Below are 26,917 nucleotides of genomic sequence, written 5' to 3'. Positions count from 1 at the left end.
TTTCCTTATAGGAAATGAACAAATGTGGTGCAAAGTAAACCTAGAGTCAGTTTTGTGATTTTTTTTTTAAGTGTAATTACTTTCCATATCATTGCATTTCCTGTCTAAGTAGAGGTTTCTATTTCATCATTATTGAAATGCTCCCTGGAAGTGTGGGAAGGAAGATTCTTCAGAAGTGAAGTGACGCTTCAAGGAGGTTTCACTTTAAATGGTTGAGAAAGTGTATGTAAATTGAGGTCCCTTGAAGAGGCAACTTTGTCCCCCTGGGAAGGAGCTGTTTTATTGAGAAAACTCAGAGCATGTTGTGTGACTGTGCACAGAAATAGTTAGCAAAGGCAACTCTTACTTGGCGCTAATGGCTGGTACTGGCTTCCCATACTAATGAGATCTACCCTCCACTGTTGAAAGTGAAGCAGGAGAAGCTCTATTCTGAGCAGCAACCCTCTCACTAGTAGATCAGACCAGACTCTATAGAATCATTTCTGCTCAAATTATCCTTAAAATAGGTAGTAGGCCTCACACAAGGATGATGGAGAGAAGAGTGCAGTGTTTATAGTTCTTAGGGCCTTCCCCCACGGCTCAGCGGGTAAAGAATCCACCTCCAGTGCAGCAGATATAGGAGATGCAGGTTCGATCCGTAGGTCAGGAGGATCCCTGGAGGAGGGCATGGCAACCCACTCCAGTATTCTTACCTGAAGAATCCTATAAAGAGAGGAGCCTGGAGGGCTGCAGTCCATGAGGTCGCACAGAATTGGACATGACTAAAGCAGCGTAGCGCACACACACACACACACACCAATACACATAAGCATACTTCGGGGGTTGAGGGAAGGAGATATTCCACAAAGCTATTTCAAACTTTGCATTCTCCTCAATCACAAAACACCCCGGCTTTGCTAATTCTCATCTGCATAACAGTATTACTTCCTGTATGAGGTGCATCAGTTGACAGACCTGGAGAAGAGGAATCCGATGGCTGCTAGCCACCCTGCAGGGCTGCTGCTGTCCCAGATCTTGCTTTTGTGTGAATCAGAAAAAGGTGCCCTTCTGTGGAGCAGGTGCAACCTGTACTTGGGTGGCAGAGCTAGTGTCAGCCCCGCTCCACCCTTCAGCTGGACACCCGGTGCCCACTGCCTCACATGGCTGCATCCTCACCACAGGAGCTGATCCACTTGGCCGGCCTTCCCTAACCCTCCATGAACTTGAGAAGTTAATGAGGTTCCGGCAGGAACATGAAAGTCCCATGACTGTTCAAGGGTGGATATTGGGACCTTCTCTTCAGTGCTTTGCTTCCAAGGTGGTGCAGTGTGGTAAAGGATCTGCCCGCAATGAAGGAGACACAAGAGAGGCAGGTTCCATCCCTGGGTCGGGAAGATCTCCTGAAGTAGAAAATGGCAACCCACTCCAGTAGTCTTGGCCTGAGCCTGGTGGGCTACAGTCCAAGGGGTCTCAAAGAGTCAGACACAACTGAGCACGTAGGCAACTCAGTGGTGAGAGGCCGGCCGTATGTGTGAGAGCAAACCTGTCAGCCCAGCCACTAGCCCCCAATATGAGATCATTAGTTGCCTAATGTTGTGATTCTCAACTTGGGCCCATTTCCCCCCTGGGGACATTGGATGATGTCTGGAGATACTTTGGATTTTCACATCTTTGAGGAGGAGGTGGTTGCTACTGGCTTCTGGGAGGTGGAGGGCAGGGACGCTGGTCAGTCCGCTACACAGTGCAATTCAGTGCCCAGGACAGCTTCCACAGCAGACCCTCGCTGGGCCCCAAGTGTCCGCAGGGCCGAGATTGAGAAACCCTGGCCTCACGCAACTTTAGCTGGCTTTCGCTTCTTCTCTTTGGGCTCCTCTGCACCACTTGCAAAATATTTCTTCATCCTTTTAAGGTTACTGACCAGGTCTTGCCTTCCCTTTGGTGCTTTTTTTTTTTTTTTTTTTTTGATGTGGACCATTTTTTTAAAGTCTTGATTGAATTTGTTAAAATATTGCTTCTGTTTTGTGTTTTTGGTTTTTCGGCCGAGAGGCATGTGTGATCTTAGCTCCCCAACCAGCGATCAAATTTGCACCCCCTGCATTGGAAGGTGAAGCCCCGACCACTGGTCTGTCAGTCTCCCTTTTGTGCTCTTTTAAAAATCGACGAAATATGACTATTGTATAATTATTTCTTTTGGGTCTTAGAAGATGGGCTGTCCCCCCGCTCCCCTTACGATATGAGGAAAGTCTCTCCACCTCTACCCAATGCTTAACTTCCTTGAATTAACATTCATTATTGTAGCTGTTCACAGGCAACACCCCCTCCCTTCTTGCTGAAGGCTTCTGACCTGTAATAATTTGAGATTTTGCTGAGGCAGGGGTTTAAATCACATGGGCTGCCAGGCGGGTAGGTGAAAGAGAGGCTTTTAGCCAGGAAATGGGTCCATCTGACCAGGCACTAACGATCCTTCTCTACCCGTCCTCTCATGTACAGCAGTCTCGCCCAATTGTAACAATTGCTTCCTTATTGTCAAAGAGAAGGTTGATTGTTAGGGCAGAAATAAGGCTGAGAATAAATATTTTTAGTCAGAAAGTAGACCAGAATTTTACTGGGAAAAATTGATGTGTGCTCTCTCAGTGCATTTCCTATCGTTTCCTGTCGGGTTCACACCAGTACCGTGAGGAAAGTACCAGGAGGCATTTTGAGTTCTCAGGGAGAAAGGTGCTACCTGAGGTAAAAGGATTTTAAGTGGCATTATCTAATGGACACATACTTCAGGCTTGCATTTTGTCAGGAGATGTGAATTATGCATTGGCCCTTTCAGCTGCATTCACATGCATAGAAAATAACATTGTCAGATGTGTCATCCCCAGATACAATGGACAATATGCTATTATAATTGTGTGGCATTGTCCTTGCTGTTTGGAGATAATACTGCTGACATTATTCCTCTCATACATGTGAATGTGGCTGTAGGGAGGACGTGACATCTGTGTCTTTCACACAGATTAGCTTATCCCTTGCCACTTGGAGGGACTGCGATTAGTGAGCTAGCCTCCTGGGGTCATGGTGAGTGCCATGTTTTGGATCACAGTTGTTATCGGACCTTAGTTTTAGGTTCAGTAGGGAATTAGTAAGATTTATCTTGATGACCTGAAGAGGCAGTGGTTATTTAGTCAGCTCCCCAGAGCAGATGTGCTAAAGAAAGGGTAGGCTGAGACATTCCTACTCAGATTGGAAATGATGAAGGCAGGTGGGTACCAAGCCTGGGAATGGTTGCCTGCGCTTGATTGCTTTATCCAAGGAAGTGAGCAGGAAGATATCACACTGATCGTCGCAGCTCACCAAGTGCTTTCACTTACCTCTTTTTGTTTAACCCTCATTCACCTGTGAGGTGTTCTCATTCCCATTTTATAGATGAGGAAACTGTGGCTCTGAGAATGATTTTTCAAAGATTTCTTGTGATGAAGCCTAGTGCATACCCCATTCTATTTGTCCTTTGGAAATCAGGTTTTTTTGTGGGGCTAGAGGGAAGGGACTAAATTCAGACAGAATATAAATGAGTTTAGTTGTTTAGTAAAGTAAATGGCCTAATACTTACCATCCTTCTTGTCTCACACATATGAGAGATGAGTTGTTATCTTGGATCCAATATGACAAAGTTAGAATAGTTAAGAAAACTGAATTATTGTCTCATCTAGTCCTATATTTGGTCTTGATTGAACTTAACGATCTTTGATCTTGGTTTTGGGGTGTTTTTTTTTTTTCTATTTTAAGAAATAAAGCTAGTTTTGAAGAACCCAACAAATGCAAGGCATTGATTCTCGAGATGATAGCCCAGTACTAATACACTTACATATTTAAGAAAAGTTGAGGAGAGAAATAAATCATAAATAGGAACTTCTCTCCAATCCCTTAAAAGAATGCACCTTAGCAGTCCTCTTTCCTTACTAAACTGGAAAATCCAAGTGGAGGTGCCTTAGAGAAGAGGTGGGAGAGGCTATGGATGGATAGACCTTGGTGTGTAGGTTGCACGTTGCTGTCTTAGGCGTACCAGGGCTTTGGGGAGTTTGAACAAATAATTTGTGCTCTCATTTTTATTTGTATGATCCTCGTGGAGTTAAAAATAATTCTGTTTATCTATTTTTTTTTGGCCACACTTTTTGGAGGATGTTTATGGATGTGTAAAATATCTTAAGGAGAAAAACATGGGATCGATACAGAAATTAGAAATCCCCTAGTTAGCAGAGATCCCAACGCAGGTGAAGATTCTGCTGCGGTGTGCAACGATCTTCCCTCTGTATTCAGGAGAGCATGTGGTGGAGAAGAATAGCTGCTTTCTAGCATTCTGCCTTAAGGATCTACAGGAACCTCCGAGTGACAGGCACTTGCATTGTCTTCTGGAGATCTGAAGAATGAAATGGTTTCAACACTGAAAGACAAATTCCTGGAAGGTGGAGGGAACAGCACACGTGACCCCGGAGGGCTCTGCTTTTAGCAGATTGTTTGCCAGTGGATTTTCCTTTGTCTGATACTGGGTTCCTGTGCATCTTTATATTTTCAGATTTACTTCCCCTTTCTATTTATTCTACCTGCCAAAGAGTTAACCTAATAAATCATTAGAACTGGCAGGGCCCTCATCCTCACTTAATATGCGTTTCTTGCTTACTTAGAATTTGCTGCTAAGCATTAGAATGCTTTCTAACCCATGTGTGTTTTTCCACTCCCCCACAGTCAGATCTTGAATTTTTTTTGTGATTTTCCTTGGTGTCCATCTTCTCCCCAAAGAATGTTAAATAAGCAGTGACAGGGACTGGAAATAATCCTTTCAACTGAGGAAAACCTTTCATGCATCCTTCCCACTTGCTGTCATTGCACGAGTTAGAAGAACCATAGGCACCAAGTTTGCAGGATCAATTACAACGAGCTCACTGTTAAACATTTTTTTTTTCCTAAATCTGTTGTGAGAAGAATAAAGCAATAATTAAAATTAACTGAACAGCTTTTGCTCTATTGAGGCGTTAAACCTTTGTGTAAACACAATCATATTGTGCAAACATGGGTCTTTTCACTTGGCTGATTTAGACAGTGAAACCACTGAAGTTTTGAGGTCTCTGGGTCAAGGGCCCGTTTTGACACGGTTTGAAAGGTCACCTGCTCATTTGTGTCTCCGCTGTGCTGCACACACAGGGCCAGGAACGGGTCTGATTCCTTTCCCCCCTGCGGCACAAAGAGGAGCCGGCTGGCATTTGGCAGATTGTGGGTCTGAGACCAGCACACAAAGCCGGAACACTTCCCACAGGGCATGGGGAGGTGTGTGTAGTGGGAAAGACACTGGTGCCTCCCGGCCCCTGGGGCCCAAGCAGTGAACTGATTCGAGCGTGGAGAAAACAGCAGTTATAAAATATAAATGTGTTTATTATTACACTGGGCCCCATGCTATATAACTTTACACATACTCATATCGGTGATTTATGGCTGCAGCTCTGTATGGAGGAGAAGCTTGCTAATTCACCCAAATTGATAGGGAGGACTCTGAAGATGATCAAACTGGAAGGAGCAGTAACTGAGAAAAAATGGTCTTTTAAAACAACCAAAAAAAACGTGGCTGCTTTGTCAGAGGCATCCTTTGTTCATTTATTTTGATAAGCAGAGCTTCGCCTTAATTATTCACGCTAATGCTTGCTCTGAGAGGAGTGTCCCTCACGTGTCCTGGCAGCCTGGCTCCGTGCTGGGTGCTCTGGGAGATTAATGCCAAAACACCCAGCCCAGTTTTTCTTGAGCTTTTCTTGAGATGGTATCGTGCTTTCATCTGTGAGAGGTGAAGACAGGTCTGGGGATGGCGGGTGTTGAGTGGGCTGGAGGAGAGGAGAAAAGAGGGGAGGTCCCAGCCCCAGTTTGGGGCACTCCTGTGCAAAATCAAATCACCCTGAACCTTCCCAGGGTGGGTGGTGATTTTCCCATCCAAGGGATGAAAAACAGAAGCCTGGGAAAGCCCAGGGGTACCCAACTAGTGAGGGGCTGAGCTGACTTCTGAGTCAGAGGCTGACTCCAGAGCTCATTCTCCTGCAATATTCTGCAGGGTTTTCTAGGAAAGAAGCCAGGAAGGGGCACAGGAACAAACGGCCACTCCCCCCACCCCCACCTCCACTGCAGTCCATCCCATTTGCTCTGCATTCAGCCCATTTCCTGATCTTAGCAGCAATTATCATCATTTCCTACAGCTTTCCCAAGTGATTCTCGTCTTGGCAGAATCTTGAGTTACTTCTTCTGGGAGCTCTTCAGAAGGAAAGCACTTTGGAACAGCATGCGCTAGTTCCCAAGTACTCAGAGCATCCATGATTCATGCCTCCTGCAGAGGAAGCTTCATGCAGACACAGCGCTGAGGCCCTGGGATGACTGGATGGGCCGTTTTTTCTTGGATGTATAATTGCTAGAGGGTGGCACCAAATGGCCCAGCCACTCTATTCATAGCAGAGCCTTGGGAAGCATCCCTGTACACAACCTTTTGTTTCCCCCTTATTCAGTAGTTTTCTATAGCTTGTTGGCACTATTTTCTAACTATGTTTTTTATGTGTTCAGCTCTCTGCCTCTCTGCTGCTAGGAGTAGTGCCATCCATGTTCCAGCCACCATCTTCTTTCTCCCAGATGGTTGTAGAGCATCCAAGAGCGTCTCTTTCATCATCTCATTTCCCTCTGCAGCCCCTTCTCCATTTTGTAGCCAGGGTGATATTTTAAAGATTCAAATCTGATTGTGCTCTATGCCTCTGCTTAACAGCTCACAGTGGCTGCCATTGTTTTTAGGATCCTGTCCAGATTCTTAAACGTGGTGTATGAGATCATTGTCTGATAGAAATATGTAATATAAGCCACGTGTACTTTATTTAAAAAGTAATTAACTATACTAATTAATTTTAGTACTAGACTTTAATTTCCACGTCATCAATATTAACATTTATTAATGAACACTTTACATTTCTTTCCATAATAAGTCTTTGAGATCCAGCATGTATATTACATTTAGAGCGATCTTTATTCATATTGCTCACATTTCAAATGTGAGCCAGATGGGATAAATGGCTTCCAAATTGGACCAAGTGGTCTGGCCGCTGCCTGATTCTCTCTCCCCGTTGTGTCGCTCTCTCCCTGCTGGACTCACACTCCACATACCTGTCTTTGGCTTTCTAGGCTAGATGTGGGAGATATGCCAGAAGGTAAGAGTTTGAGGAACTAGCCCAATATGGAGCCTTCTTCAGGCTACCTTTGAACCTGCAGGGCCTTCAGAAAGTCAGAGGTATGGATTAAGAATGAAGTCCTCCCTTGTCATTGGCCTTGGGGGTTTCCATTTTGGTTTATCTAGGGCTAAACTGATGCTTTTTTGGGAAAGTGAAGGGAATGAAATGGAAAACCACTGGTACAGTTGATATGTGGTATCAACTTTGACTGCCTACCCCACACAGAGGTCCTGCAGTGAGTAGTAGCATTATATGAGCTAAAGATGAGACCATGGGACCTGACAGGAGCGAAAAGGGGTGGTTCACATCTCTGGCTTCTAGTTTCAATAGATAATATTCCTTCATTTATTCATTTTAAAATAGTTAGAACAGCTATTGTGTGGGTGCCTCTAAAGATTTGTGACATTCTTTCAGTCGAAAGATTTATTTTATCAGAAAATATTTCCAAAAGGAATATGAACATTTATTTTTATTGTTGACATTTAAATAAGAGGCAGAGTGAGATAGAAGATATCATGTGGACTCTGAAGGTGAGATTGCCTGGGTTTAAATCTGTGTCACTTTCAAGGTGAAAGTGAACCCAGGTGAACTTGGGCTGAATTTCTTGGACTCTCAGTTTCTCAGCTATAAAATGGGGGAGGATAATGGCCTGTATCTCATAGGGCTGTCGAGAGGATTAAAGTAGAGAATAGCCCTTGGTGCCTTGAAGTGACAACACATAATGAGTGCTCAGTAAATATTAGCCAATAGCCTGTTGCCCCAGGGTTTATAAACCATCATTATCGATTGAGGATTGATAGAATTGGGCCACAAGTCTTGGCTCAGGATGATCATTCAAGATGTTTGCTCAGGGAAGATACATTTATTGTCTGTTTGTATCTACAAATGTTTTGTGTTTTTCTCTCTCACTTGGTTCCCTACTGTATATATGTGTGTGTGTGTGTGTGAGGAAGGGAAATAGAGACATCTCATCAGGGTTTGATTCTGCCATCCGTGTATCCAGTAGAAAAAGTCAAACATATTTCAGTGGATGAGATGTGAGACATGGTGAAATATATACCATGTATTAGTGGTATATGGACTATGACTATTTTCCTATTAAAAAACTTTTGCTCTTTAGTCCAAACACTTTGTCTTTCTAATCAATGACACAGTACCAGTTGAGAAGTGGGGGCTTAGGGTGATATCTCTGATCATTAAATGAAAGACTAGCCCTAGGAGGTGGTCTGCTCGTAATACTGTAACACTGACCTCTGACCATCTTAGGTAGAAACAGGTGATTGCAGGCCTTTTACTTACCAGGATGGTATGTCTGGGCACTCAGCATTGGTATGAGCCACCTTGCATAAAGAAGGAAGTTTATTTGGGAATATTTTAATAATAACTTTGTTTGCTGCTACTGCTAAGTCACTTCAGTCGTGTCTGACTCTGTGCGACCCCATAGACGGCAGCCCACCAGGCTCCCCCATCCCTGGGATTCTCCAGGCAAGAACACTGGAGTGGGTTGCCATTTCCTTCTCCAATGCATCAAAGTGAAAGTGAAGTCACTCAGTCATGTCCGACTCTTAGCAACCCCATGGACTGTAGCCTACCAGGCTCCTCCACCCATGGGATTTTCCAGGCAAGACTACTGGAGTGGGGTGCCATTGCCTTCTCCAATAACTTTGTTTACATGGTGTTTTATAGTATACAAAGCACTTGCCCGGATGTCATCTGTCTTAGACTTCATAGTAATCCTGTGAGGCCAAAATCGAAGAAGTTAGCCCCATTTGACAGAGGAAGAAAGTGAGAGTATGTAACTTTCTAAAATAGTAAGTAGGAAGAGTCAGGTTAGAACCCAGGTCTCCTGACTGCAAGTCATGTATGTGAGTGTGAGTGTGTTGTGTGTGTATTTACGCTAAACTGTACTTGCAAGCGTGATACTCCATTTTCAGAAGTTGTGGCAACCTTTCTGAATTTAAAAAATTTTGAGATGTAAAATAAAGTTTGTACTGCGGGTTTTCCATTTGGGCATGTATCATTTTCATTCATTGGTTTGTTACCCTTTGAATTAATAAGAACATAAATGAAGCTATTTGTGATAGAGACCCAAGCTAACAGAGATTTAAAGAAGATGGAAGATTTTTTTTCTCTTTCATATAAGAGTCCAGGCTCCCAGACAGGTGTTTTCTGAGAAGCAGTCAAAAGCCCAGACTCCTTCTGTCCTGTTGGTTCCCATCCCTGGGGTTTCTGCCCTTAAGAAATAGCCGATATCCATGCAGTTCAAGATGGCTATTCCCAGGCCTGCTTTCCAGGCATCTAGTTTTCATGCAACTATTTGGAAAGTGGGAAGGGGAAAGGATGTCCCAACGTTTAAAGTACAACATGGAGTGGCGCTTTTCACTTCCACTCTCATCTCACTGGCCAGAACTTAGTTATATGCTGACATGCAACTGCAAAGAAGTTGGGAAATGGAATCCTCATTGTAGGGGGCAAGGAGCCCAGCTAAAATCTGGGGAGTCTCTTATGATAAAAAAGGGGAGAATGTATATAGATGGACAACTGGCTGTTGCTCCTCTGCCCTTAGTCTTAAGAATAGTCTCTTTTAAAGACATTTAAGCATGAGTCACTTGGGTTCAGAAATCCTAAACGTTTAATAGGGTAAGAAAAAAAACCCTAGAGCATTTTAGTTTGTAGCACATTGCACAATCCAAATAACTGCAGGAAACTAGGTTCCTGTGACATGCCAGAAGTTCTGAATGGAAATTTAATTTACATTTTGCATTTTATGAGAATATTGCATTATTGGCATAATATGAAGTGACTGGGAAATGAATAACTTTGAGATAGTAAGCCTGTAGGGTCAAATTAACCTCATCTTAATATTCTTGCACATTTTTTCCCTTCCAAAGTATAAAGTCACATTGCATTGACATTTTCGTCCCAGGATGAAAATGTAGTAGGAGAATGAAAAGTATTTTGTAGCTATGGGTTTAGCACAGACAAAATTAAGACTGTTTGAGGTTAGGGGTATATAGGCTGACAGATTGTGTGGGGGTGTTTTTACATATGTGGGTGTCAATATGTTTGTGCTGAATTGTTTGTAGATTTGAGGGGAGGTGGTTGTGTGTGTATGTGTGTGTGTGTTAATATAGACTCCATGGGTAGCTTCAATCATTGTGTTTTCTTCCTAATTCCTACTACAGAGCAACAGAAAGAGAGTGTAGGAGGATCTAGGTTACAGAGTTTTGAAGGAAGGTTTGAATAAGGACTAGTCATAGAATGCATGTTTGTTCAATCAAATTCATCAAGAGTGTGTGGAATGTCTCCAGTATTCCAAGTCTTGGAAATAGTAAGGTGAATAAACCCAGCCTCTGCCCTTGAAGAGACCAATCTGTGAAGCTACAGCATGTAAACAAATCACTCAAGTAGTAAGATAAGACTCTTCTAAAAGAAGTTACAGGAGCAGAGAGGAAGGGGTGCCCACCTCTATCAGAGCTGGCATAGAATCACTTGCCCAAGAAGGTGCTTTGTGAGGTCCTTGTGCCACACATTAGATGAAGCTCTGAGGATCCGGCTATGTAAAGACATGGGCTCTGTCCTCAAGGCAGTCAGCCTCCTGAGAGGGGGTGGGAATGTGTCATCAAGGCCCCGCAGGGTGTGGTTCTTACCACCGTTCCAGGCCATTCTTGCGATTCTTCATATCCTCATCCTTCACCTCAGCTGTGACAACCCCCTGTTCCTCATCTCTGGCCCTTTTCATCTCGTGTTCCTGCTCCCTGAAATGTCCGCTGCCTTTGTCCCTGACACCCTTCAAGTTTGAGTGAAACGTCTCTTCTCTGGGAAGCCTTCCCCGATGGTTCTGCAGAGTCTTGGGGATGGCCTTTTCCACACATCCATGCACTGATCAGACACAGCGGACCTTGTGTCATTTGTGTGCACTGGTAGGGCTTCCCCACCTGGGAACTCCTCTGACATAGGGGCCCTTGCTGCTTTAATCTCCAGCACTTTCATTGCTCAGTGCATATTAAAATCAAGACTTAATATTGGTTAGATCCATGTTGTCACGCTGAAGAGGCCAATGGTATTTTTCACCATCAGTGAGTTAGACCAGAAGTCTTGCTATTTAACTTTGCCTGCTCACCTGCAAACAGAGATGAGGTGTGTCGGAAACAATGCATGTTAGGGTTTGTTCATCTGGAAGACAGTATGTTACTGTTGATTTCTGATTGATCACTGACCCATTCATTAACAGGTCTCATACTGAGTGCATATAATGTGCCTGAGCTGGTGCTGGACAGGAGGTGATGACGAAGAAGCAAGTGAGAAAGCATCCAGCCCTGTACCCAGACACACATTGGATACTCAGTTGAATTTATTGAGTTGGAGGTGTAGGATTTCCCTGCTTTAAAAGCAATTTCCATGTAATGTGGGTAGGAAAAAGTAGGGCAAATGATCAAGGCATAAAAGGGTAAATATCTACAGGAAATAGCAAAAAGTTGCCAGAGAATGAAAGCTTAGATAAAGCTATAGGTTTCTGAGGGGAAGAAATGCTTGGGCTGGGGTGACGTGTGGAAGACACATCCTGAGTAGATGACATCCCAGTAAGCAGGATGGGCTGGGGAGGGCTGCTTAGGGATGTTGGAGAGTGAGGGGTTTGTGGAAAGAGTAGTGGATAGATGAGGGTAGAAAAAGAAGTAAGATGGTTTTGTGGACATTTCTTCTTAAATCCAGGCAGTGGTATTTGAAGAGCATCTTGTTTAGGTTATCAGTTGTCAAAATAAGAAACTAATATTTTCCTTTTGTGTTAGTCTTTTCTTAAACTTCATACCTGGATAAGGTATATATTTGGGATGCCTTATTTAGTGGGAAAATTCAGTCTCTGGGGAAAAAAAAAAAAAAAACCTGGGGTTAATCTTGGAAGAGAGTTAAGTTATATAGACAAACTGATGTTTTAAATCTTGACTCAAAATCTCTAGGGAATTGGATTCATATCTGTTCAACTTGAATGGTAACTGGTCCAGGGGAGGGCCCATATCTCCATCACCTGTATGTAAATGATCAAATTTGGGCTTTTTGAGGATTGATAAAGTTACCTTTTTGTTTATTGATTTAAGGCAAATTACCTTATCAAATATTGATTTGCTTAGGCCACTTCTCTACCATCTCTACCGTCTACATTAGGGAATAACAATTAATGATTGCATTAGCTTAATCAGAACAAATTCAAGATGCTGACACTAGTCATTAGATAACTACCAAAGTCAGATCTAACATGGTTTTTGGATTATCCACTTTTACGGGTTTTCTATACCATTGGTTCCTCTTTTCATGTATACCACCTGTGTAGCAGGAAATTAATTCTGTATTCTAATAGTAAGTGTTTTGAGCTTATATTATCCAATTTTTCATTAGGAATAAAAGAAAATTACAGTTATTCTAAGACAGTAGACTGGGCATCATCAACTAATGTGATATGTACCAATTGATGACTGCCATGTGTCTGGGATCTGGTCAGATGTGTTTTAGCCTCCCCTCCCTACACACCGGTACTGGACCTCCATATATCTATTTTTGCCATGAATCCCAGATACACAATCCTCTCCCACTGTCCTCAGGCTCCCCCAAATCCTCCTCAATATCAGGTCTACTCTCCTTCAAAGCTCTGTGCTCCACAGTTACTCTTTGTCTTACTACTTCTCTCCATGCAAGAATAAATTCCTGCTGATTTTCACTTGAAGTTTTACACCTGAGTTCCCAGCCTTTGAAACATACTGGATCTTTGGGGGGAATGGGTCCTGTTCTAAGTTGGTTTGCTTCTGAAGGGCACACTCTTGTATTAGAGATACTGTTACTCTTACAGTGGCTTGGTGATACTTTTCATGTCAGTTAAGCTTGGAACATGTTGTTTGTGGCTAAAGTTACAGTGTTTTCCTTGTCATTCTTTAAATTTTTTAAGATGATTAAGAAATTAATACTTTAGTCATGGTTGTAGTAATAGACTGTTCCTGCATGTATCCTTTGCAATCATGCTATCTTTATATTTGAATGCGAAAATTGAAGATTGGCCATGTGTTTGAAATTCATAGGTCTTAATCAAATTCCTACCTAAATATCACATTGAATTGTGGGAACCTGATTTACAGAGTAATATCTTTATTGCTAAATGGAAGAAATGTCCTATGAATTAGTTTCAAATAATTCACATGGTGTAGTTATGGTGACAGAGACGAATGTTTTACAACTTTTCAAATCTAATTTCTATCTAGCTTTTAACTTTGTTGTAACTTTGGTAATCACTAAAATGTACTTCAATTTCCAAATTGGTATTAAACTTTCTTTGAATTTATCCTTAAAAAGCTGATAAAACTATTTTTAAAAATTAATATTGGGTGATAACAACCAAATTAAACCAGTGAGAATCAAAGCAAAATAAGAAAAAAATACAGAAAACATTAACCATGTTGCCAGAAAATAGTTTAGATCCCCAGAGTAAAATATGAGAAACTACTTGTTTTAAAACTTGAGCACATATAATTTAAGGTATGAGTGTTGAGGTCTAAATTTTTAAATGAGTTTATAATCGTATGAGAATTATTCTCTTAAGAGTTGCAGGAGTTTGTTTTTGTTTTGTTGGGGGAACAGAATTAATTGTACCTCACTGAAAATATTAGAATACTATACACATTTTGATGAAATTTTTAAAAAATCAATTTGATTTTGAGAATATCATGATACCCCTAGCCTTAGGGGAAAGTGAAAGTGGCTCAGTCGTGTCCGACTCTTTGTGACCCCATGGACTATAGTCCATGGAATTCTCCAGGCCAGAATACTGGAGTGGGTAGCCTTTCCCTTCTTCAGGGGATCTTCCCAGCTCAGGGATCGAACCCAGGTCTCTCACATTGCAGGCAGATTCTTTACTAGCTGAGCCACAAGGGAAGCCCAAGAATACCGGAGTGGGTAGCCTATCCCTTCTTCAGCGATCTTCCCATCCCAGGAATTAAACCAGGGTCTCCTGCATTGCAGGCGGATTCTTTACCAACTGAGCTGTGGGAAACATGCTGCAGTATCTAAAAATACTTACATTGGAATCACAGGTTGCACACTTGCAAAAATTCTAATTGCTGAGAGCTGTACTTGCTCCAGCATCTGTGATGGTTGCCAGTTTCATGACCAATCCACTCTTCCTTCAGCATTTCAGACAAATTCACCAAGAATGTAACAGTTCACCTCCAAAAGGAATGTTTTGGAAAAAGTGTGTTAGTTGCTCATTTGTATCTGATTCTTTGTGACCCCATGAACTGTAGCCCGCCAGGCTCCTCTGTCCATGGAATTCTTCAGGCGAGAATACTGGAGTGGGTCGCCATTCCCTTTTCCAGGGGATCTTCCCCACCCAGAGACCGAACACGAGTCTCTTATGTCTCCTGCATTGGGAGGTGATTCTTGACCACTAGCACCACCTGGGAAGAAGTTCCCAAAGATTTGTTTCATCCTGTGTATTTCCTGGCTGTGATTCACAAAGCTTGGTGGGTCTGAAGAGTAATTTGGTGTGATGCCTAGGCTCCAGCTTAAGTCTCGTGGAGGAGCCCTTGTGCCCTTGCCTTGCACATAGAGGTAACAATGGTCTCTGTTTCCATAGTCTTCCCTGGCCTCCTGCACATCTGTGAACTCCCTTTTGATATTGCCATCATCGTCAAAACCTTTTATCCATCTAGGACTTTGTAATTGACCAATCACTTCTATGTATTGGATTCCACTGAATCTTCATAACGACAAGGGAAGCAGGACAGATCTTTTAAAATATCTTTTCCACACAGTGAAGAACAGTAAGTTGGGATGAAGAAGTTAACTGACTGTACAGGCCGTATTGCTAATACGTAGCAAAGCCAGAATTAGAAGAATCTGTTTTTGGATGTCTAGTCCATTTTTCTCCACCAAACCAGTAATTCAGGTTTCACTGAGACATCAAGGGATGCCTACCCCGATGGTCCTAGAGAGTCTTAGGGATGGTCTCCTCCACATATCCATACACAGGTGTTTATCAGACACATTGGGTTTGTATTATTTGTGTGTACACATGGGGTTTCCCAACCTGGGAACGCCTCTAATGCTGAGACTTTTTCACTTTAATCTCCAACACTGTCATTGTTCAGTACATCTTATTAATAGAATCAACAATTAAGGTTGGTTGCATCCAGATTGTCACACCAAAGAGGTCAACGGTATTTTCACCGTCAGTGAGTTAGATCAGAAGTTTCATTATTTGACTTGACCTGCTCACACGTGAACAGAGATGAGGTGTTTTGGAGATGATGCATGTTAGGGTTTGTGAATGTGGAAAGCAGGGTAGTAACATAGCTTTAATGATTATACAGTGGAAGTGAGAAATAGATTTAAGGGCCTAGATCTGATAGATAAAGTGCCTGATGAAATATGGAATGAGGTTCGTGACATTGTACAGGAGACAGGGATCAAGACCATCCCCATGGAAAAGAAATGCAAAAAAGCAAAATGGCTGTCTGGGGAGGCCTTACAAATAGCTGTGAAAAGAAGAGAAGCGAAAAGCAAAGGAGAAAAGGAAAGATATAAACATCTGAATGCAGAGTTCCAAAGAATAGCAAGAAGAGATAAGAAAGCCTTCTTCAGCAATCAATGCAAAGAAATAGAGGAAAACAACAGAATGGGAAAGACTAGAGATCTCTTCAAGAAAATCAGAGATACCAAAGGAACATTTCATGCAAAGATGGGCTCGAAAAAGGACAGAAATGGCATGGACCTAACAGAAGCAGAAGGTATTAAGAAGAGATGACAAGAATACACAGAAGAACTGTACAAAAAAGATCTTCACGACCCAGATAATCATGATGGTGTGATCACTGACCTAGAGCCAGACATCCTGGAATGTGAAGTCAAGTGGGCTTTAGAAAGCATCACTACGAACAAAGCTAGTGGAGGTGATGGAATTCCAGTTGAGCTATTCCAAATCCTGAAAGATGATGCTGTGATAGTGCTGCACTCAATATGCCAGCAAATTTGGAAAACTCAGCAGTGGCCACAGGACTGGAAAAGGTCAGTTTTCATTCCAATCCCAAAGAAAGGCAATGCCAAAGAATGCTCAAACTACCACACAATTGCACTCATCTCACATGCTAGTAAAGTAATGCTCAAAATTCTCCAAGGCAAGCTTCAGCAATATGTGAACCGTGAACTTCCTGATATTCAAGCTGGTTTTAGAAAAGGCAGAGGAACCAGAGATCAAATTGCCAACATCTGCTGGATCATCGAAAAAGCAAGAGAGTTCCAGAAAAACATCTATTTCTGCTTTATTGGCTATGCCAAAGCCTTTGACTGTGTGGATCACAATAAACTGTGGAAAATTCTGAAAGAGATGGGAATACCAGACCACCTGATCTGCCTCTTGAGAAATTTGTATGCAGGTCAGGAAGCAACAGTTAGAACTGGACATGGAACAATAGACTGGTTCCAAATAGGAAAAGGAGTACATCAAGGCTGTATATTGTCACCCTGCTTATTTAACTTATCTGCAGAGTACATCATGAGAAACGCTGGACTGGAAGAAACACAAGCTGGAATCAAGATTGCCGGGAGAAATATCAATAACCTCAGATATACAGACAATACCACCCTTATGGCAGAAAGTGAAGAGGAACTCAAAAGCCTCTTGATGAAAGTCAAAGTGGAGAGTGAAAAAGTTGGCTTAAAACTCAACATTCAGAAAACGAAGATCATGGCATCGGGTCCCATCACTTCATGGGAAATAGATGGAGAAACAGTGGAAACAATGTCAGACTTTATTTTTCTGGGGTCCAAAATCACTGCAGATGGTGACTGCAGCCATGAAATTAAAAGATGCTTCCTCCTTGGAAGGAAAGTTATGACCAACCTAGATAGCATATTCAAAAGCAGAGACATTACTTTGCCAACAAAGGTCCGTCTAGTCAAGGCTATGGTTTTTCCTGTGGTCATATATGGATGTGAGAGTTGGACTGTGAAGAAGGCTGAGCGTCAAAGAATTGATGCTTTTGAACTGTGGTGTTGGAGAAGACTCTTGAGAGTCCCTTGAACTGCAAGGAAATCCAACCAGTCCATTCGAAAGGAGATCAGCCCTGGGATTTCTTTGGAAGGACTGATGCTAAAGCTGAAACTCCAGTACTTTGGCCACCTCATGCGAAGAGGTGACTCATTGGAAAAGACTCTGATGCTGGGAGGGATTGGGGGCAGGAGGAGAAGGGGACAACAGAGGATGAGATGGCTGGATGGCATCACTGACTCGATGGACATGAGTCTGAGTGAACTCTGGGTGTGCTGATGGATAGGGAGGCCTGGTGTGCTGCGGTTCATGGGATCGCAAAGAGTCGGACACGACTGAACGACTGATCTGATCTGATCTCATCTCAACGTAGCTTTTGGGCTGGGCATTGGGAAGAGTTTAGAAAGGATGAGCCCTTACACTTGAATTAATGGTGGGAATTCCACATAGAAGATATATTTTAACCTGTACTGTCCAAAATAGAAATATGTGTAAGCTATATATGTGATTTAAATTTTTCTAGTAACCACATTTTTAAGAAGTAAATAGAAATAGTGATAATAATTTTAACAATATATGTTAACTAACCAAAACAAAAGTGTAAAATATTCTTTACATTGCTTCAGTTTTTAAATTTTAATTAAAATTAAGTTAAATTAAAAGTTCAGTTCTTTAGTTGCCTTAGGCTCACTTGAATGCTCACAGCCATATATGATTCGTAACTACTACACTGGACACCACAGGTGTCAGCAGTTGTGGGATTAAGTCAAAATCCTTTCTCACCTCTCTCCGCATTCTAAAATAGGAGCTATAGCTACTTAAAGACATAAAGTTTAAATTCTAGATTATAGATCTTTAAAGAACCATTTTAAGGTGGTAATCCAGGCAATGAAGGGGCTTCCCAGGTGGCACTAGAGGTAAAGAACCCACCTGCCAATGCAGGAGACATGAGTTGCAGGTTTGATCCCTGGGTTGGGAAGATCCCCTGGAGGAGGGCATGACAACCCACTCCAGTATTCTTGCCTGGAGGATCCCATGGACAGAAGAGCCTGATGGGCTGCAGTCCAAGGGGTTGCAAAAAGTCAGACACAACAGAAGCGACTAAGGACACACACATGCCAAGTGATGAGGAGTTAACCTAACCTAGGCCAGTTTTTATTTTATTAGTTGTTTTAAAAATTAAAAAAATAGAGTAAATGTTTACATGCTCTGTAAAGTGACTAGTGCTTTTTGTAAATTCAGTAACTCAGGTCATAGCATCTATTTGGCCTTTGGATGAGCAAGTGATTAATGAATGAAAAGAATCAACATGTAGTGTAAATAAAAGAGTATGTGTTTTATTTTATGTAGTTACTATAAATGCTTTTGAAATTATGGAAAATAAAGTCCTTGTCTCATTCTTCCATCAGTCACCTAAAGAAAGTATTTAGGATTCATCTTGAATCTAAGAGGAACTCTGAGACAGTTTTCCAAAGCAGAGTTAAGAACTTGGAGTATTTTCTTGTTGTAGCAGGTACCCCCTGAGAAGCAATTGCCAAACTATGGAGTGATGTTTACTGGTTACTCTTTTTCCAATGTTAAGAAAGCGTAGTGACATTTTCTCTCTCAATGTCTTTATTCCCCAGGTAGCTTAAATTCTCTAGTGCTGCTGAGTGTGATGTGAAAGCAATTGATAGGTCTTTGCTGGTTCCCTCTAGATGTACTCAGTAGCAATATAAACCCATTACAGAGTATTTTTCCTCCTTTCTATTTTGCTTTTCTATTTCCTGATCCACAGAATTACAAATTCCTAATCCAAGTCCTAAGGGGACTAGGACCCTAACATGCCCAGACAACAGAAATCTAGTAGCTACATTTTTTTAAAAAAGAAAAGTAAATAGATGAAATTAGTTTTAACTGAAACCTGGGTACGTCAAGGTCCTGGTCTCCTTAGGAATTGGATTAGGAACTTGAAATTTTTCAGATCAGGAAGTGAATGCAGAAAATTTGCATTAGCGATGTTTATTTTCAAAAGACTTTTAATGCAAGATTCTGACACCTGTTCATACTTCATGCTACAGTCTTTGTCTTAGAGGCAAATGTATAGTGCAATACGTTTGACATATCACTTACACTGTCCCAGCCTCTTCTTCAGTGAGAACCTTTACAAATGAATTCCGTAAAATGACGCACGTGGTTTCCCAGAGGAGATGTTGCTCAGGAGACCGATCCCAGGTGTGAGTTGAAGGTTACAGGAAGATTTTCAGGATACTCCTTTTTTAGGCTCAGGTGGATAGGAAAGAAGTGGGGAGTGAGCTATGATGGTGAAGTAATACTTAATCCATTGTACAGTTTCACAGTGTGGTCCCTGACACAGAGGTATGGCCGGGTTTAAACAAGCCAGCAATTATTTTCTGCTCTTAAGTCAGGTCAGAACGTAGAGAGGGACTGAGATCGCTTAGACTGTCCTGCTCCTCTGTGTGGACTTGGGTCTTCGTTGCAAATCAGAAAGGATGCTTCATTCATGCAGTGTGTTCTACAAGGTTGAGCCAGGCCCCACTTTGGTACTGTCGGTATCACAACGAACAAAAGAGATGCCTGCATGAAGCTTATACCCTCCTAGGGGAAGCAGACAGTATGGCACACAAACATTATGCAATCTCATTTCAAAGTGACTCAGTTCAGTTCAGTCGCTCAGTCGTGTCCAACTCTTTGTGACCCCATGGATTGCAGCACACCAAGCCTTCCTGTTCATCGCCAACTCCTGGAGTTTACTCAGACTCATGTCCATTGAGTCGGTGATGCCATCCAACCATCTCATCCTCTCTCATCCCCTTCTCCTCCCACCTTCAATCTTAACCAGCGTCAGGGTCTTTTCAGATGAGTCAATTCTTCGCATCAGGTGGCCAAAGTATTGGAGCTTCAGCTTCAGCATCAGTCCTTCCAATGAATATTCAGGACTGATTTCCTTGAGGATTCACTGTTTGGATCTCCTTGCAATTCAAGGGACTCTCAAGAGTCTTCTCCAACACCACAGTTCAAAAACATCAATTCTTTGGCGCTCAGTTTTCTTTATAGTCCAACTCTCACATCTATACATGACTACTGGAAAAACCATAGCTTTGACTAGACAGACCTTTGTTGGCAAAGTAATGTCTCTGCTTTTTAATATGCTGTCTAGGTTGGTCATAACTTTTCTTCCAAGGAGCAAGCGTCTTTTAATTTCATGGCTGCAGTCACCATCTGCAGTGATTTTGTAGCCCCCAAAAATAAAGTCTGACGCAACTAAGTGGTCCCAGAAGATGACAAAATATGCTGCTGCTCAAAAGAGAATGCCGAGGGTAGATCTCTCTGAAGTGGAGACAGTTGAGCATTGACCTGATGGCAGCGAGGGAACAGGAGCATTCCAGGCAGAACAGGGAGCAAGTGCAAAAGCTCTGAGGTGGGAGCAGTCAGGTAGGGCATGAGTAATCGAGTTGGCCAGGGCAGATCGTGGGGATTCTATACAATAGGACCTTACAAGCTTTTGACTTCTATCCTAAAAGCAGTAGGAACCCAGTGGAACATTTACATTTTAATTTCTTCTTAACCTTTTTTGGGTCATGAACTTCTTTAGCAGTCTGGTGAAGCCTGTGGAACCCTCTACAGAATAATGGTTTTCAATGCATAAAATAAAATCCCAGAGGGTGTTAAAGAAAATAATTATATGGAAATAGAAAGATTAAAGTCCCCTGTAAGGGACATACATGCTCCGATTTATATTTTCAAAGAGTTCTTTTGGCTGCTGCAGGCAGAATAGACTGTAGGGACCAAGGCTGGAAGCACAGACACCAGTGAGCGTGGAGCTAAGATCTTCTCATTTACCCTGTAGGGCAGTGGTCTCGAAGTACAGTTGTGCAACACTGTCGTTTTGAATGCAGGGAGAAAATTTGATAACTTCTGTTTATATTTGTGTGTGGGGGGAGCAGTTAGTCGCTCAGTTTTGTCCAGCTCCTTGTGACCCCATGGACTGTAACCCACCATGTTCCTCCGTCCATGGAATTCTCCAGGTGAGTTTCTAGAGTAGGTTGCCATTTCCTTCTCCAGGGAATCTTCCCAACCCAGGGATCGAACCTGCGTCTCCTTCATTACAGGTGGATTCTTTACTGCTGTGCCGCCGGGGAAGACCCTGTTTATATTTAAATGACCCTAATTCCTTTAAATTTCTATATTGAGTTTATGTTTTATAATGTCCTAATGTATTAGGACATTAGTACATTTATATAATTCGTGGATTAATCTACATGTATTGGAGGTACATGTTCAGAAGGCAATGGTGACATTATTTTTTGATCAAATGTGATGATCACGATGTAGAGAGTTATTCTGTAAGAAATGGAATAGAAGGCCACTCTGCTTTCGACCACATTGCATTTCAGAGGCCATTTTGTGAGGAAGCATGAATTTGTGCCCTGCGGTATGAGTGAGCTTTAAACATGAAATTGTATTCCCCATTCTATTTTTCCTGTCCCTCTGATTTCTGAACTCCCCCTGTTTCAGGCACTACTCCTTCATTTGGTTGAGTTCTTAGTTGTTTTACATTTTTTATGAGCATTTGCAGAAATGACAACTTGTGGGTTAATTAATCAGATGTTGGGAAAATAGCTTGACGAATCGCGATAGCGTAACTTGGCTAAACTGGCAGGGCGGGGGGGCTTGTCCTCAGTGTTGCTCTGTGTAGTACCTGCTGAAGCAGGAGACAGTGTTAGGCGACACGGTTCAGAGCCAAGTCCAGCTGCGTGTAGTTTCTGTCTTACAGCTGCAACAGGGATACAGCCACTGGAAGCATGCTGTGAAATAGCTACTGGGGAGAGGGTGCTTGGTTTGTGCCAGGAATTAACAGAGCATCCACGTTATCTTCTGGGAAATAACTAAATCCTTGACATTATTTGTCAGCATAAAACAGAACAAAACTAATTTTAAAAAATTCAGCAAGGGAAAAAGCAAACACTTAGAAATTAATAAAAAAACCCAAAGACATCCACTTTAATCTCCATTTTGTCTCTGTCCTTCCTGTGTCCTTCAGAGTGTGGTTGCCTATGATGGATGGGTCTGTTCGATTGTGGGATTGATTTTGGGGACCGGATGTCTCTGCTTGTTGCTGCAGAATGTCATGGCATTTCCAGATGCCTCATTGTTGCTTTTGAGGTGTGCTTGGTACCCAAGGTTCCAGGACCCTCCAGTGTTACTTGTACATGAAGGCCTTTGGGAGTAAGGGGCATTTGGAATTTCTGAAGTCTTTGGTGCCTCATTCTCCATTTCTTATTGTTGTGTTTGCCAGATTTCCTTGAAGTAACAGAGGCTCATGGGTGATTAGTAGCATTAAGTAAATGATGCCAACAGTCCTCTCTGGTACTTCTCTCTCCAACTTGGGTCTCTTAGTTCCCCTTCAACATCCCACTCATTCAGAGCAGATCTAAAGGACACGGTCTTTCTGGTCCATTCTCCGTCAGTATACTGAGGTAACACTTCAGACTTAAAAAGACTCTCCCATTTTTCAATATTTAGGTTGCCCAGAGTGACTCCAGGCTCAGCAGGCTGGAGCCTGAGTCCTAGAAGTTTCTTTGACCGCCACTTAGACCTGTCTCCTTAGCTGCCTCTGAGAATACAGGCGAATGGGGAGGAATGGGGGTTCAGATTAACTAACCATTTACCTTGCTCCAGGCTCCAGAAATGCCTGATACACAACACCTTACGTCAACCTCACAATAGACACAGGAATCTCACCCCCATTTGACAGATGGGGACCCTGAGGCCTCGCGTCTATAACAAACAGAATAAGATCCCAGGTGTGCTAACTCTGAAGCTGACCTGACCCCATCACGCTTCACCTTCTCTCTCTGCAGCAGGCACACTTTTCTAATATTGTGGCTGTAAGGATCTAGAAGGTGAACTTTTAACTCCGCTTAGTGATTCTTTTTTTTTTTTTCTGGTTTCCAAAACTGAATGGGTTTCCTCCTGCGCCTCTGGCCCACCTTCATGTCCTCTTGGTTCAGTTGAAAAGAGATGCCTGTATTTCTCATTCCTCTTCTCCGTGGGTCTTACAGAGCAGCGGCTCACTAGGGCACCGATTTAATGAAATAACATTTTCCATCCTGTTTGGTTCAATTCTAGGTGATACAAATAAAGAATTGTGAACACTTTGTAGTTAGGTTTAAAGGGAAGGAGAAAGGTGGAAAGAAGAAAGCGGGTCAAGTATAGTATCTGGGCAAGGCCTCCTAAACTGCTGCCTGGTGAAAGATTGAGCTATTAAAAGTGGAGAAGTAATGGGGCAGCCGGACAACTTCGGCACTTGTGTATCTGGAAATTTCGGGTTTGGTCATTTATACTGTTTTACAGTTATGTTAATCGTATGTATGCCAGGCATTGTTCTGATTAATATATAGTACATCTGTACATTAATTTATCCTCTCCCTTTGAGGTACATACTACTATTATTTGTAAAAGAAGACAGAGGCACAGAGAAGTTTATCATCTTGCCGAAGGATAGATAGTTAAGGGCAGAACCAAAAGTTGAGCCTATGAAAGTTGGCTTCAGAGGGCTGTTAACCTCTATGCTAACCAGCCTCTCAGTGACAGGGCTGGGTAACTCTCATGATTTCAGAGATCACTTTTCTTCTTTTTAGAACCAGCCCACCATACAGTTGGAGGAGTAAATATTTGTCATGTTTGGTGACAGATGTTGATGGGTTGAAAAAAAAAAAGGTCTTAGGAAAAGTCATGTACTTTCTCTCCCATATTCCTCCATCTGTATTTACTGTTCAGAAAGGTCACTTGAGCACACAGCTTGGATTTCATGCTTCTAAGCAGCTTCAGCGTGCCTGAAACCTTGCTCTACAAATTGACTTTAAAAATATTTTGTAATAATGCGTATCACTCTCGAATATGAATGTGCTAGAGTCATTAAGTGATGATCTTCTTAAATGGGACTTTCGTGACTATATTTTACATAAATACCAGGAATCGTTAAGTGATTTTTTGTTTTGCTCTTAAATTGTAGCCTTTCCTCATGAGTGTCCATCCACTCACATTTACTGGAAGGAACCGAGGTTCTGGGAGCCCTGAGCTCTTTGCCTTGTCAGTCAGTTGCCTGGCTACACTTTGTGGTAGGAGAGAAGAGAGGGGAAAAGACTAAAAAGGCTGAAATGGTAAATTACTCTAGGTTCTGGAGAAAAATAGAATTAGAAGCATTTGTGGTTCTGATGAAAATAGCACATTTCCTTTCTGCTTGGAATGTGGGGGGTCAGAGAGCTCCAGAGAATAGAAAATAAATAAAAATTGATCCCTCTCCAGTCGAAGGAAATGCTTTGACTCTGGGAACTGAAATGACAGCTCTAGATTTGAAGATCTTGTGAAACCACTTTTGAAGGTTAAAAAAAAAAATAACAACAACAAAAGCACTAAGAGGCTTAAAAAAAATGTGACACACTATGTTAGGAAATTTAGCCTTTCAGGAATGATTTTATAGCCCTTTTCCAAGACTGAAGAGTAGGTAACAGACCCAGATCATGTTGTTCCTGTCACTGACCATGGTCATTCCATCTCTCCTTGCAGGTGAGAAGCCTTATAAGTGCTCATGGGAAGGGTGTGAGTGGCGTTTTGCACGAAGCGATGAGCTCACAAGGCACTACAGGAAACACACAGGTGCAAAGCCCTTTAAATGCAACCACTGCGACAGGTAAAGAAACTTAGAAGCTGGCGGGAAGGGAACGGGAGATGGTGAAGTGGGTGGGAGGTTGGGTTGGTCGTGCGCTCCTGGCTTCATCACAAGCCTCTCTCGAAGAGATCAGGCCTGGCGATGCCTCTTACTTCTCCATGGAGAAAACCAATTAGATAAGGGTGCCTCCTTGCATACAATCAAGAGATGATATGGATTCTCAGGTCAGTTACATGAGTATTTCATAAACACCAGAATTGTGATGGTCTCTAGATATCAGTGAGACCTAACTCCTACCCTCGAGGGGATAATGTGACAGATAATTTTAGTATAAGAAAATTAATAGACTAGAGAATGGTCGCCGGTAGTTTCTGATCTTTTTATTAATATCAATACCGTTTTTCTCAATGTGAGAAGTAGAAAGCCTGCATGAAGGAGGAGAGATTAGTTATAAGACTCCTTTGAAGCATTGTTAGAAATGAATTTACTGAAGAGAGTTCCCATTGTTTTGGGGGGCCTGAGCCATCCTTCCTTCTTTGAAAGTAGGTACAAAGGTCTAAAAGATGGTGAGGCTTTGAGAACTCATCCTATAATTCAATTTCAGACCTTCAGCATTTGATAGTGGAAGAAAGAGCACGTAGCAACAGACACTACACAAGTAATAGTATCTGACAGCCCTGGCATTATCAACCAATAAACCCCAAAATGGAGACTCTGCAGGCCAAGGTGAAGGCAGGATTAGGTTTAGACGTAATCAAATAATGGGCTTGCATCTGAGCGTGTTATCCTTCTAATCCTATTTCTGTGTTTAAAAGGAAGCTTAAGAAAATTAACCATCTTTTTAATGCAATATTAAAGGTCTCGGTTATGATGAGAAAAATGCTTCTAATACGATAAAAGCCCTGAAAGCCTCAGGGTTCCCCGGCTCGGCCCCTTGCTCGCAGGGTGGCAGGAGGGGTGTGCAGGATGTCCGCAGAGGCCTGGCTCTCCGGTGGAGGAAATGCGATCGCTTTTGCATCCTGCCTCCCCCAGCCCCCTCACCAGACCTTCCTCTGGTGCAGAGCAGGACAGGAGTGGCCACGTTTCATGGGTGGCCAGTGCCTTGGTGCTTCTTTAAGATGCTTACAAAGAAGCATTCACGTTGTTCTTCCCCCTTTTTTTTTTTTTTCCTTTTTCCTGAAGAGCCTATTTTCCTCTTATCTTCATTCTGGAAGAACTAAATAAAGCCCCCATGCCTCCTGGAGCCCAAAGATAACCTCCCACCCCAAGGCTGAGGAAGTATACTCCATGAAGCTATTGTCTGTCCGTCCCTTAGAGCTCTCTTCTGCTACTCCAAAATACAACCTGTTTGTCATTTCTGCCCCATTCACCTCAGAGTCCCCCTGAATTTATAGAAATCAGCAGCTATTCTCCTATAGATTATATTTCAGTGATGTTGATGTTGCTCCACAGTCCTATGAGGAAGGGCATTATATCAGTGGGGGTGAAGATATATCCTTTGTGAGTTATCAGAGTGTGGTGGTAGTAGGTACACATGAGTCATCCTTCCCTGAAAGGTGGTGAGGCTATTATTTGGAAATCGTGCTTTATGGATAGCCATAAGCCTTGGAAACAGGCAAAGAATTGTTATGGGGAAATTGCCAGACTTAGTATTCCTCTTAAGTCAACTGAGTTATTAAGCAATATTCAACTGTCTATGCTGGAGAAGGGGATGACAGAGAATGAGATGGTTGGATAGCATCATCAACTCAATGGACATGAATTTGAGCAAGCTGCAGGAGATAGTGAAGGATATGGCATGCAGTCCATGGAGTCAAAAAGAGACACGACTGAGCGACTGAACAACAACAATGCATCTCTCCAGCACTTAACATATTAGGATTAAACCTGACTGATGTATATGGAGAAATAATTTCAAACCGACTGGATATTTCAGTGTAGGAGATGTCAGGGATGGGTAGTTCAGTTAGTCTTTTGCTTGATTTTCCTCATCAAAATATA

The 26,917-nt window shown here is 42.3% G+C and overlaps 1 protein-coding gene across 4 annotated transcripts in view; it reads left to right on the top strand.

Annotated features, from left to right (window-relative positions):
- KLF7 (KLF transcription factor 7) overlaps positions 1 to 26,917 on the top strand; it is a 105,028-nt gene that overhangs the window by 66,123 nt on the left and 11,988 nt on the right. For all 4 annotated transcript variants that reach the window (XM_024976507.2, XM_005202750.5, XM_059875828.1 and 1 more), the window contains one exon: positions 24,814 to 24,937. In XM_024976507.2, coding sequence (XP_024832275.1) covers positions 24,814 to 24,937 — 124 coding nt within the window. The remainder of the gene's footprint in view (positions 1 to 24,813; positions 24,938 to 26,917) is intronic.

Source organism: Bos taurus, chromosome 2, assembly GCF_002263795.3.
Source record: "Bos taurus isolate L1 Dominette 01449 registration number 42190680 breed Hereford chromosome 2, ARS-UCD2.0, whole genome shotgun sequence".
Taxonomy (NCBI): domain Eukaryota; kingdom Metazoa; phylum Chordata; class Mammalia; order Artiodactyla; family Bovidae; genus Bos; species Bos taurus.
Note: the sequence above shows the minus strand (reverse complement) of the source record. Positions and strands in the feature narration are given on the sequence as shown.